Genomic DNA, 13,618 nt, shown 5'->3' with positions numbered 1-13,618 from the left:
TTAATTTACTGAGCTTTCATGTGACAGGCCAACATAAAATGGCACATAATTGAAAATTATAAGTGTTCCTGTGTGCCACAGCCAATGTGGGTGAAAGTACACTGGTTAGGTGAGATCACATCTCTACTTTTAGGCTTACATTGCAAATGCTATTTGTGGTGGAAAATTAAAGAGTGCACATCCTGATAACACCATCCCAGTCAGGTTTCACAGTGGCAGCAACATGGGGTTGCCATACATCCTGCAGGGACATGGAACCTGCCTGCGCTGATAGAAAAATGGATGGAGCTAAAGAAAACCTGTTAAAGGCTCCAAAAGATGGGAAATTGCTGCAAAATGACCACCTGCATCCAATCTGAGTTAAGTAATTTAAGCTAGTAGGGACCATACCACAGACTTGCTGAAAACACTTCTCAGCCAGTGTGCCATAAAACAAAATCAGAAAACTACTGCACCCTGTAGAGTTGAGAACAATTGAGGGTCGACTTTGTCTACTCTTTAACCTCCACAATGACAGCAGATGTTATCAGGAGATGGGTTTGGATTCATAATTAAAGAATTGAAAAAAACACTGAGAAGACTTGTCTGTTGCGTTTTAATAAAATTTCACATTTAGAACAATTTGTTTCATTTAACCGAAGGCAAAAAGGCTACATGTATGTAAGACTCGGCCCAGAAAAGCCACTACAAAAATAAAGAGAACACAGAAGTCTACAAACGACATAATGCACTATAGTACACAGTTTAGGCAACTACCATGTTGGCGTTATGGATCACATGGTAACATAGTTCTATGTACTGTAAGTGCAGGACAAGCACTGCATCAGAGACAGTAATCAAAAACACATGCCTTATAACGTAGATGTGGTATACAGTGTTTTTGGGGCAAGCAATCATTACAATGTTAAAGTGATGGAACAGTAAACTGGAAGTACATAATTTACTCACAAGGACAGTGAATCACAAAATGTTACCTGTTGGTAAAAAGACATCAAAGTAGCATTTCTTGTTTTCACCCCACAGTCACATGGTGTCTAAATTCAGTTAACCTCCTACAAAGACAAATATGGTCTGCAATGTGCCTTTATTGAGAAATAAATAAGGTTTGATACAGAAATCTGTTCCAGACGTGCACAACCAGCTCACGCAGGTTAGAAGCACACTTTATGCAACTCAAGTTTGGGGTTATTAAAGTCTCATCAGTCAGCCCTACTGCAAAGGTCCATCGGGTCCACTATTTCACTATTTCAAGCTTTTCGCCAACATGAAATTACGAGCTCTAGTCGCTTATTTACAGTCATATTTAGGAAATGATAAAAATAGATTACCATGCCAGACAATATGCAAAAATAACTTGTCTCTTTCAGAGAAGAAAATAGTTTATACATTTATTTATTTATAGAAACAATAGTGCTTTGTTTTTTCGTAGTGTAGACAAAATACCAATTGAATCATAAATTAGATAATTTATATAAATAAATCCCTACTTGGGAAGAAGTGTGTACTTAAAATACAGATTACATGAAAGCGCATCGGAATACTTTTCAAGTTACTTCATGTATCATTTAATTCCCCTCTGTTAAGTGTGCGAGATTGAGTCTCAGAAATAATGGACACACAATTAATTTTGATTAAGTCACTGAAAAAAAACAAAAAAACAATTGGCCAAGCTTAACCTGCATCATGATCTAAACTTGGGGAACACAAATTTTAAATGTCTGTAAAGAATACGCATTGTATGCTTCATTCATACAATTTCAATCTCTTTTGCACAGGAGAGAGGCCTTTCAGATGCAGGTGCATCTAGAATTACAATATCATTGAAGCCCTGCTGTTAGTAATTTCATTCATACAGTGTTTTAAAGAGTGATCTTTGCAATTGTGTTCATTTTAATAATCGAGTACTACAACTGAAACACCCCCAAAATTCAGTTTCTTAGAATATTTGAATAAGACATGTTTTCTTTTAGCAAGAATATTATGTTAGACCTACACAATCATGGAAAAAGTTGTTAGTTGTAGACACCAGTACAACTTCCTCCACTAGGAGGGTCAGCCACAAAGAGCTGTAATGTCGTTTACTGCTGTCGGTTCTCTGTGTTTTAACAAGTCCAACATCAGTGAAGGCATCTACCAGGAAGCTTCAGAAAAGCTCATGCTTTGGTCTGCTGACAAGCTTTATGGAGATGCTTATTCCACACCTGCCCATACTGCCAATAATTGCTTTATTGGCAATAGTTTTCCAATACCTGAGAGGATGGCAAACTTACCAGATCTAAACGCCATAGAGAAGCTACAAAGTACTGATCAGAAACACCCATGCAGACAACCTGAAGCAACCTGGGCGTTCTTGACCCCTCTGGAAAACCATGAGCATACATTGATGCAGTAAATAATCCAAGATCAGCTTGTACCGAGTGCATATAATGTACGACATATGGAAATTATTTTCAGAAGGCCAACATTTCTGCTTTAAAACTAATTTTTAGAGGCTTTATGCGAGACCAATATTCCAGGAAACTGAATCTTGTGTTTTCATTTGCCGTCAATCATATTCACCATAAACGACAGACATAAATACTGGATATCTATCACTCTCTCTGTGGTGTACTTATATTATAGTTCCTAGATTTACTTATTGAAAATTACATTTTCACTGATATTCTGATTACGTGAAGTCCCCCTGGATGAAGTGAATGATGCTTCTTGTTTCATCACAGACAAAACCTTGACTTTTCCTACGTGACAGTTGCATATCTGGGACTAGTTTTCCTAAGAGACACTGGAGCAGTGGATGCTTGGAGAGCCCATCTGGGTGAGGACCTTGTCCAGCCATTGTAAAGGACCGTTAAGGTGCAGCTCTATCCAGCAGGGGGTGCTGGTCACTGTCTGACGTCTGTGGAATAGAGATGCACCGACTGTTAGACAGTTATTAGAAATGGGCTTGCCTAAGCTGAATCAGTATGCTAAATATGAAAAATTCTTGAGAAACAGGTCATGGTCATTTAAATGTGTTGTATTTAAATACATACTTTTACTCAGTAGCTTTAAATGAATTAACACAAACATTAAAGGTAACTTTGCAGGCTATTCCTGAAGTCACTCAAGTCTTTACCGGAGATGCTTTTCTCTGTGGTGTTTGGTGGCAGAAACACAACACGCACAAATCCACAGTCAAGTGGAAATCCCCACTGCAGAAGGATTTGGAAATATGTCCACCACACCACCGCATACATTACTTCCCCTCTGTCACGGCTGCACCCTCACCATTATCCGACAGAACTTAAGGAATCTATAAACAATTTTAAAAAGGCTGACTGATGTCATCCTCATTAAAAATGTTCTTTGTCTGTATTAAAACTACGTAACACTCATCTAATTGAAAAAAATCCAACAATCTCAATCAGTTTTGTACACATTGGTTATGTGGGGACACTTCAATCGTTGTCAGACAATATTCCTCTGACCTTAAAAAATATACTAGGAAACGGGATTCCGAAAACTTTCCTGCTGGTTTCTGATCGTAGTGACATTCGTCAAAAAGAGGATCAGTACCTTCAAGATTCTCACAAGGAATTGGCTCAAAGATGAACCACCAAAGTAGAATCATTGGACAGAAATGTTGGGAGAGATCTACTTCATGGGAAAAAATGACTTGTTGCTTGAGGAACAATGAGGTTAAAGACAAAGCTGTGGGAAAAGTGGGCAGCAAATACAAAAAAACAGTGACTCCACACCCTGAAGAGCCAATGGCTCTGTTAGTAGTCGAAATTACCCCCTGTAATGTTTTTGCAGAAAATCTTTTCCTTGTCATGTAATGTTCATTTTTTATCAATCAATCAAATTTTATTTGTATAGCACATTTCAGCAGCAAGGCATTTCAAAGTGCCTTACATAATTTAAATAAAAACAGAAGAAAAATAAAGATAAAAAAAATAGAAATCATCAAAGACATCAAAACCCACACACTAATCCTAATTTAGCCATAAGCAAATCGTACTTAGAGTACCAAAAAAGAACAATCCAACAACTGGATATAATGTATTTCCTGCATCACTGATTTACAAATCATCGTATTTGTATAAAGGATGTTGAGGTATGTGCTCTGAAAAGAGGAAGACAACTTCATTTCTGCAACTAACTTGTCTGGTATTTCCCTGTCAAACTCACTGCATCTTAAATATGTCTTTGTTTTTCTGACCATCAAAATCATTACCAAATATCTCACTGTGTATCTATAAACATTAAATTAAGTATTAGGCAGTTGAAACTACAATATCAACGGTAAACAACCATGCTTACCTATACTCAGCTCCCCAGCCCTTGACAAAGCTCATGCGAATGGTGCACATCCTGGTGAGCTGGTAAACAGCCTCGAAGCCCTGATTGACCGACTGAGCCAGGAGGGCAGCAAATTCTTGGTTGTTAAAAATCTTCAGGTTGCATCCTGGCAAAAATATATTTAAACTTAACAGTGCATAGATCAAATAAGTGTCGTTTTGATAGAACTTTACAGCTCGGGTTATAACTTGCTAATTAAAAGTTTGCATTGATAATCTTAAAACGTAGTGTATAAAACAAGTTTAGTAGTACTGATTTTAGAAAACTTTCTCAACAGATGACATTTACTCTCATTAAAGGAAGGATTTTTCTAAACGTTCCAATCAAAGGTTATGCTACTTCAGCACAACAGATCTTTGTCAGCAGTTTTCCTAAGTATGGAGGACACTGGATTTCACCTGGGATTAGTTTCACACTGACCTGGAGGTATTTTGCACACTGTGGCAGGATGCCACCCATATCGCTGGTTGCAGTTAGGACTTTGAACAAAGATGGCACTGTCACTAAGACACTCTGCAAACACTTCTCCCCCAATGTAATATAACCTCACGCCACGTCCTGGAAAAGGAACAGAAATGATTGCAGCCAAGGAAACAACCTGTAACCTACAGATTTCTCAAAGCATAAATATGAAAAGACTGGCTGGAAAAAAAAAAAAAAAAAGTATGCACCTATGTGTCGGCGAGTGAGCTCTACGGCTGAGTTCCGGTTGACGTTGGACAGCAGGCCCAGACAGAAGCGCTCAGAATTTGAGGGGTCAGTGAATCCATCTACCGTGAGGGAAGGCTGGGATGCATGGAAGGTCTCCCCAACACGCTGGTTCAGCTCATAGTAAGAGATGGAGCACCAGAAGGCTGATTCACAGTACGTCACAGGCTGTGGGTCTGGATTAGTGGAAAAATTACAGACATGAGCAGACGCAAGCTCAACTGACTCAAAATACATAATAATCTTATACTTATGGACCAGTACAAATAAAAGCAGAACTAATAAATAAAATTATTCTGCTCACCATGCTGGTGAGTTGCAATGTCCACAATCAAAAAAAGAAAAAAAAAAAGTTATAAAAGGCAAATGAAAACCTTTCTGTTCTAAGCAGGGAACACTGTTGCAATAAAACATGATGTGGTCATGCGCTATCTGCAGAGCACAAGTATTTTCAGTGCCTTGCAAAAACATTAATACCCCTTATCTTTATTTTTTTAGATACATTTTATCACATTACACCTACAAACTTTCATTTATTTAATTGGAATTCTAAGTGAGAGACCAACACAAAGTAGAGAAATAAAATATATTCCTTAAACTGATACGTTGTCATAATAATTACATTAATGGCAATTCAATTCCAGTTAAGATGAAGGGAATAGTACCAAGTTGTCAAGTATACGCTCAAGTCAACTGACTAAATTTAAATCCAATATTAGAAAATATACAAGGTTACTGAATATTAAATCCACTTAAAAGCTTTAAAGCAACATTTATTATAGCAACAAGTGATGTTATAATAAAGGTAGAAAGACATTTTTTAATGTCTTTCTTCCATTAAAAAAAATAATAAAATCTAACTATTTATTAGAAATAATGAGCATTATCCTAAAACCAAACTGCAAAGCAAACAACAAATATGTTTGATTCATTTTACAAAAAGCTCTGGTCAGTAAAGTTCAATAATTGTGATATAAGCTAGTAATTAATCAATCATGCAGTCTTTATATATGGAGGACTTGTCAGTAATAATGCTTTGATGCAACATAAAAACAAAAGACAGTGATAAAAAAAAATAATAGGCTAATTATGGAAAAGTAAAAAAAAAAATACAGAAATGTAAGATTAGAGGCAACTCTTGATTTGAAGGTGTTGATGATGATGATGAGAAAGAGATTAGAGTTAAGCATAAAATACTTACAAAGCATAAACTCTAAAATTCATAATGGTGTTAAAATTCTCAATACGAACAACCAAAAGATTTTTCTCACCAGAATTATTGTTTGTGGGTGAAACAGTGTTGGGTGAAAGGCTGGGCGAACCTGAAACAGAGTGCAGGGTTGGATCATGATCGTGATGAAAGGTTTACAGAAAATGAAGGCTCTGGTAGTGCATGTAGTTATGGGGCTCACTTGTGTCCATGTTGCGGTTGAGTTGGTTATCATTTGTCTCACCATCCTCACTCAGATACCCTGGAGGGGGAGTTTCTGCAAAATACAACACATCTAACATCCAAAACCTGTAAGCACCACACTTTCAAAGGACGAAATGTTTTTTTATGCCTATGGACCAGAAACTATAACAGTTTGTCATACACCAGTAAACATGTTGGCACAGATCACATTTCAATGGAAGAAATAAATTTAAAAAAACAAAAAAAACAATGCAGTCATCCAGAGATGTTTCTGCTTACAGTCAGGCTCCTCTAATATGTTTTCTAACTTCTCTTTTAAAATATTCAGTAAAAAGAAGTTGGATTTTTTTTTGATAGAAAGGAACTTCACAGTTTAAACTTCGAAGCACAATGTCTCTCACCAGGAATATAGTTGCTCTGAGGCTCAATGCCAGAAGGGAAATTGGTATTTTCAGGTATTGATGGGCTGTAGTCATCCAGTGGTGGGAACTCAGCAGGTATATCTGTGTGGCGTGGGACTAGAACAGGCAGCAAAACTGGAAAAGTGCAAAAGATCACTTTAATTCCATTCACAGTTTGCTATGTGAGTTCAGAAAACTGTGCAGCATAGCAATCATTACACTCACTTGGCGTCTCTATCCTCTGGTAGTGGTAGGGGTTGACGCACACTTCATCCTTCTTGGTGTGAAAGGCATATTCACAGTGATCTACAGCCCTCAGCTCATGATGAGACTGCAGGTCCGGCCAGCGCCACAGGCGACAGTAGATCACATGAGGAAGACCTTTTCTGTGCGAGACCTGCAGACGTCCATCTAAAGACCTGGAACATACAACCGGAATGCCACGTTACGTGTTCTGGAAGTTTCTGACGAGAGGCAAAAATATTAGCAAATTACCAATCCTCTGTGGCAAGGATGTTGGTGTCACTACAAGGTGCCAGTGAAAAAACATCATTCTGTTGTAGGTTTCAGAGTTTATTTCTGAATTGCTACACGATGAAATTAGCCTCCAAATGGCTCTTTTTTTTTTTTTTAAGATCCTATAGCAGGGGTTCTCAATCCTGGTCAAGTGTCCTTCATGTTTGGATGCACCTGTGCTCCAGCACAGATTATGAAAGTGACTGCATTAGCTCCTCAACATATCATCAAATGCTGCAGAAGCCGGTTAACCACACATTCATTTAAGTGTGTCAGCACTCTCCAACAACTCACATGCAGGTCAGTGAGCCCTAAGGACTATGATTGAGAACCACTTCTACAAAGCATCCATGCTGTACTGGCAGCAAAGGTGGCGGGGGACAACACATTTTTATGTTAAGTGGGTCACCACGTCATTCCTGATAAGTAAAATAACAAAGAGAGCTACTAGGTTTGTTTGCAGTTGGACCTACAAATGTACCTAAAAAAGAAACATGACCAATTCAGTACTGAAAGTTACCAAACATAAACTTGAAAAGTAATCACTTGAAACACTTAAGAGCTAACTAAAAAAATCTTAAAACATAGCCAAATTATTTGTTTATTTATTTACGTAAGGCTAATTTTAATCACTTAGTCAACTAAAGAAACAACCAACTGTCTGACAAGCTATCATAGAAGAAAGATCAGTTTGCCTTATGGGGAATCCCAAACTCAAACCTCTAATACAACTTTCCCAGAGTGCAAACACTCCAGTCTAAACATCCTCTGTTGGTCAGAGCTCTGCTCTGCCAGATTTCTACCCCTGTGTTTTATCACATATGTGAACTGTGGACGTGTTTATATAGCAGTTGATGAACTGGGGCTAACCGCATAGCATATTTACACACTCTTCACCAGCTTTAATTGCTTAGACACTAGGGAAACATGAGGTACTCCTGTCCCAGAAGAGTATATTTGAAAACGCACTAAAATTGCTATAAATTGTGGGATTAAGTCACATCTTACAAGAGCCTGTGTAACACGGACTAGCAAAGTCTTCTGACCAAAAAAGTACAAATATAATAATAAATTAGACATTTGATGCCACTATTAATTGTTTTAATTTTATATGTTTGTTGAACGAAGCGGAGCTGTTCTGTTGGCTAATTATCTGTAAATATAATTGATATTTTGTTAACTAAAGATAGTAACAACAACCTGGGAAATAATTTTAAACATTATATGCACTTTGCAGTTGATAGGACAAAGAAAATAGCAGCTAAAGCACCGCTATCAAATAAAACCTGATTTAATATTAACTGCTAGTGCTAGCTCACGCTAACTAGCAGGCTAGCTCTACAGCTGTGGGCTAACATTAGCTGTCATCGGTAATAGCTGTTAGTTTGAGCCACTTGGACCAGTTTGCGCCCTGTGATTTTACCTGGGTATGGTTAAGCATTTTGTGTTGATATTCTGTGTTGTGATGGCCTTTTCCAATTCCTCCAGCTGTCCCGTCCTCTTCAGCTTCTTTACGAGACTTTTGACAGCCTTTTCGCACCATTTCTCCTCCTGTCCGTTTTGTTCTCCTTTCTTCCAGCCCAGTAGCCTCTTCACGATCGGAGGAGTGAACGGCAATATGGACATATTAAATGTCACTTAATTCAAGTGGTTACGGGTCTCTGATTTAATTTGATAACCTCCAGGGCTGCACAAAGAACAGTTCGCTGTTGCTGTAATCAAGGTTAGGTTGGGTGTAGCTGGTTGGACTAAACTCCCAGAGGCTGGTTGCTCCCTGGAGCTCGGTAACAGCGGCTCGCATCAAGGTCCAGTCCGTTCAGGTTGCCTGTCTGTCGGAGTAAAACAGCAGCAGAACCCAGTCCTGCCCGATTGTTTGCCTGCCTCCGCCTACCCACCAGTCAGCTGGTCTGCCCTCCACCTGCATCCTCATGCATTGCCATAGTGTGGCAATGCAATGAAAATAAACATAATCTGATATTAAAAAAAAGCTCAAAGAGCAATCTTAAAACTTCGATCTCCCCACCCACACACCCCACATCAATATGCTGCCTCTAAATAAAATCCCATATATAGCCAGTAGCTATTCAGAAGACACCTGAATAGAGTATATGAATCTCACTTGATGTTGTTTAATTTGTGTATAAATACGGCTGTTCTGTGAAAGCCTCAGATACCAAGAGACAGGTCAGGGATGAAGTTAGGTGAAGTTTATAAAACAAACACCCTGAGCTGCGTTACCGCAACCCTACCAACAAACTGAAACTCTCAAACCAGACAAGATCATTAATCAGGGGAGCAGCTCAGAGACCCATTGTAGCCTGTGAGGAGCTGCACAAATCTACAGGTGAGACATCCCTCAGACACCACCCTCACTATGAAACAAGGTGTTGGTGTCATCATTCTGTGGGGATAGCAGAGATAGCAAAGCTATGCAATAGTTGAAAAAATGGAAAACGCATTAGTGGCTTTGAAAGCCTCTTATAGCAGGTCTGCAGCAGTAAACTTTTGGACAGATCTACAACGGATCAAATGTGTTAGATTGGCCCAGTCAAAGCCCAGACCTAAATCTAGTTGAGAAAAATATGGCAAGCTTTAAAAATGAATGTCCATTGATGCTCTTCGTCCAGTCTGATTGATCTTACGCTATTTGGAAAACAATATACAAAAAACTTGCACTCTACGTGGCCAAAATTGGTAGAAATACCCTAAAAGACTTGCGACAGAGGAAAAAGTGCTGGGCTTTGCGTTAGTGTTCAATTAAAACCTCAATAAAATACACTACAGGTTGAGGTGTGAATGGGGAAATGGGGAAAGCAACAAATAGGGACGTGAATCCTTTTGCAATGCTAAGATTAGAACGCTGTATAAAAAAACATCTTCTCCTACATTCTCCAATTAATTTATGGTAATTATTTTTAACACATGAAGGCATCTAAGTTAAACATGTTTGGATAATTCAACACCAAGCTCAAGGAAATGGAAAAAGAGATCTGTCATCGATGTAAAGTGATCCAGCCCTCGCTTCCAGTGTGTCTACAAATAGAAAATCCTTTAGAGTGATCCCTTTGATCCTCTCATAAAAGTGATTTAATTTCCCTTCAAAGGCTTCTTTCCAAAACTGGATGAGGAAGATGACTAAATTCAGGGGTATTTGAGATTTTTATGGCGGTATTGATAGGCGAGCTCTTGACTACACACTTTAGTAAACAGCAGTGTGCCATTGCCATTAAAAGGATCAACCTCTCTTCCTTTTTCTCTATTTATAACCACTGTCAATGACTGCTATCTATTTTAAGCGCATATTTGGCATGGCAGATTACTTCCTTCTTAAATAAATATTAGAGCCGTCTTGGCGACGTCGAAGGAAAAGTAATGTTAAAGGATACCTTCTCAACTCCCTGCTGAACAGTCTGGAAGTATCTTTTCGTATTTAAAGGAACACCATATTAAATTGAGTCTATGCTAATAAACACACTTAGGGTGATAAAATAAATGGAATTGTGCACATTTTCTTAATCAAATTATTACTTTGTTTGTTAGAAAAGACCATATCTTGTGTCCAACCAACAGGCCAGTTGTTTGCAAAGAACTAAAAGGCAAATTATCTATATCTAAAAAATAAAAATGTCCGTCCATACTTCATTTTTCTGTTCAGCTAAAATCAAAGTTAAAAACAATGATCCTGGTGATGCTGAAGAACAGCAAACACGGAGGCCAGCACCTTTTACTGCCATGGGACAAGAGCTGGGACAGCTGGTATGGGGAGCTTTTGTGTGTGAAAAGCTGTACGTGTCACACAAGGGGGCAGATGGGCCACTGCGGGGCAGGAGAAGGGCTTAGAGACAGAGGGTGGAATGATTTTGGACAAAAGGCACAGCGGCTGGCCGAATAAGTAATAACTGAAAATGATCTGATTGATAACAATGGCACAACGAAGGACGGCTCACCGAGGAATGTGGGAAACAAGGACAACACTTTGGAGGAGCCAAATCTGCTGGGACTCTGTTACGTCAATAGCAGTTTGTATAAAATGAATTTTGTGCATCTATTTAGAGAAATGTGAATTTTAAATAGTAATAAAAATAAAAACTTTAAAAAAAAAAAAGTCTCAGCTTTTTACAGCATAGATGAACAAGCTAAAATTACAGTTTTGCTTCAAAATGGAATCTGCTGGATGGATGATACCTTACAGCATAATATTTAAGTAAGTTCATATTTACTGCTCACAGATGTATAATTACAGAACAGCTTATTGCAGCATGTTAGAAGCGTGGCTTTTTACCGCACAGACCCATGTGCATGTGGGGGTGGCGTCCGGCTGCCCCTACAATCTCTGCCGTGTTTCCTTAATCTCTCCTCTCGCTAAAAGCTGTTATCTGTTGCTTGCAGCCATCAGTCCCTCAGTGACAGGTCCAAATCTGGGCCAGTACGATGACCGGTCTCCATTCTGACCCAACCCACAGCCCTGGGGCCCTCACTTCCTTTGGATTCAGAACTATGGGAAGATGTAATTTTGACCCTTTTCACCAGTATCCCTACAGTTATTGTCATTCTGTAGATTTTAGATCTGTAGATTATTTTTGTCTAATTTTAATGTATTGATGCCCCTTGAATTTTTTTCACAATTTGTTTCATTATGACCTAAAGATTTAAAAAAAATCTCTTACACTGGAAGCTATGGTGATATACCAACACAAACAAGAGCATAATTGTTGAGTCAGCGTCGAAGAATGCACGACTCGAAAAAATTAATAAACAAAGCATTTGTATGGAGTCCCAGTCAGACAAAACTGAGAGGCTAGTTATCTTATATTTAGCTCCATTCATCCTCCCATCAGCGTCATCAGTCTCCCTGTCTCTACTGAAGAAAGAGTCATCACCACGTTACACTGTGAGGATGATGTATAGTTTACACCATGTAGTGTTTTAGATGTACCACCCCCCAAAAAATGCATGTCACCAGAGGACATTCTTTTTTTTTAATGTTTTTTATTTCCCCTATTGTCAACCTTTCTAATATCTTGCTTACAACAAAAGCTTTCTTCTCACCACTGTTCCATAAAACCCACTTGTGTGTTTCATAGATAAGTTGTTCCAAATTTATAGCAGCCCTGTCTACGGATTCTCCCACCTGAGTTGTGGACCTCTAAATGTACGATCATTTCCTGATAAGCTTCCACTTTTGATTTACTTTCTCCATTTTTCAGATTATGAATTGAACAGTGAGGTTTTCAAATGTTGGGACATGATTTATAGCATACACCTGCTGTAAATCTGTCCACATCTTGCTTAGCCGTTCTTTCAATTTCATAAAGGTGTTTGTTCTTTAATGTTCTCCAGCAAACCCAGGAGGCCTTCACAGACCAGCTAGATTTGGACTGAGATTAAATAACACACATGAGAACTCAAAATAGCTTTTACTTACCTCCTCAAATAAGGAGATACCACTCTATTTGATTGAGGAGCATCAGATTAAAGAAGGTTGAAATAAATGTAGTTAACAGTTTCTGGTTTTGAAAGACACGTATGATTTTCATTCCACTTCACAATTATGCACTTTTTTTTTGTTGGTCTGTTACAAAATCCCAATAAAATACTTTGAAGTCAGAGGTTGTAACATGTCAAAAGGTGAAAATGTTCCTGGGTGTGTCGAGAATTTTCCTTTTAATTAAAATCTCATTGTCAGCCTTCAAAAATTAACATTACCATTCTCCATAAAATATTCTGGACATTTCTCTTCAAACTTTTAGTTTAGTTCCAAACAAAAATTAAAATGAACGTGGAGGTGACGACATACCGCCACCTAGCGGCTGTATTCTTTCGCTACAACATTTCTTATGGCCCTTTCACCTCAGCTGAGTTTTGTTGGTTCAGGGAAACTTATTGGTTCTGAACATGTATTCAGAATTTTGCTAATGTTAAATTAGTAACAGTTTTATGTTACTAATTCTTCTTTTAAAAATAATGAGCTAAAAATAAATAAATAAAATATATTTTTTACTTTTTGTTTCCATCCTCCTGACTACCAGTAGGTCATTTTTATCCTCTGTAGATGACATTTCTAAACTTGAATATCTCCCACCCCCTGCATTCTACTGAATTAATTCCTTTTTGTATCTGGAGAGGACATTTAGGGCATTTCAATGATACCACATGTGAAGGGGTGGGACTTTTGTACGTACCTTTTTCTAATTCATAAAAATGGCATTTATCAGTAATAACATTTTATGCGAAGAGA

At 38.2% G+C, this 13,618-nt stretch overlaps 1 protein-coding gene across 1 annotated transcript; it reads right to left on the bottom strand.

The window, feature by feature from the left end:
* Window positions 1-578: 578 nt before the first annotated feature.
* smad3b (SMAD family member 3b) lies at window positions 579-9,317 on the bottom strand. The gene is made up of 9 exons (XM_008412197.3): window positions 8,804-9,317; window positions 7,090-7,283; window positions 6,865-6,999; window positions 6,462-6,536; window positions 6,321-6,371; window positions 5,013-5,225; window positions 4,762-4,899; window positions 4,303-4,447; window positions 579-2,896 (listed from the first exon to the last, which is right to left on the bottom strand). Exons 1-9 carry the CDS (start codon window positions 9,004-9,006, stop codon window positions 2,773-2,775), a joined length of 1,278 nt encoding a protein of 425 aa, XP_008410419.1. The 5' UTR covers window positions 9,007-9,317; the 3' UTR covers window positions 579-2,772.
* Between the last annotated feature and the right edge of the window lie 4,301 nt (window positions 9,318-13,618).

This window comes from Poecilia reticulata, chromosome 6 (assembly GCF_904066995.2).
Source record: "Poecilia reticulata chromosome 6, P_reticulata-male-v2, whole genome shotgun sequence".
NCBI classification, from domain to species: domain Eukaryota; kingdom Metazoa; phylum Chordata; class Actinopteri; order Cyprinodontiformes; family Poeciliidae; genus Poecilia; species Poecilia reticulata.
Note: the sequence above shows the minus strand (reverse complement) of the source record. Positions and strands in the feature narration are given on the sequence as shown.

Coding starts and splice junctions, on each gene's coding strand:
- smad3b (XM_008412197.3), bottom strand. CDS start 9,006: ATGTCCATATTGCCGTTCACTCCTCCGATCGTGAAGAGGCTACTGGGC. Junction 6,537..6,864: donor TCAGAGCAACTATATTCCTG/GTGAGAGACATT, acceptor TGTATTTTGCAG/AAACTCCCCCTCCAGGGTAT. Junction 2,897..4,302: donor GGCTGGGGAGCTGAGTATAG/GTAAGCATGGTT, acceptor TCTATTCCACAG/ACGTCAGACAGTGACCAGCA.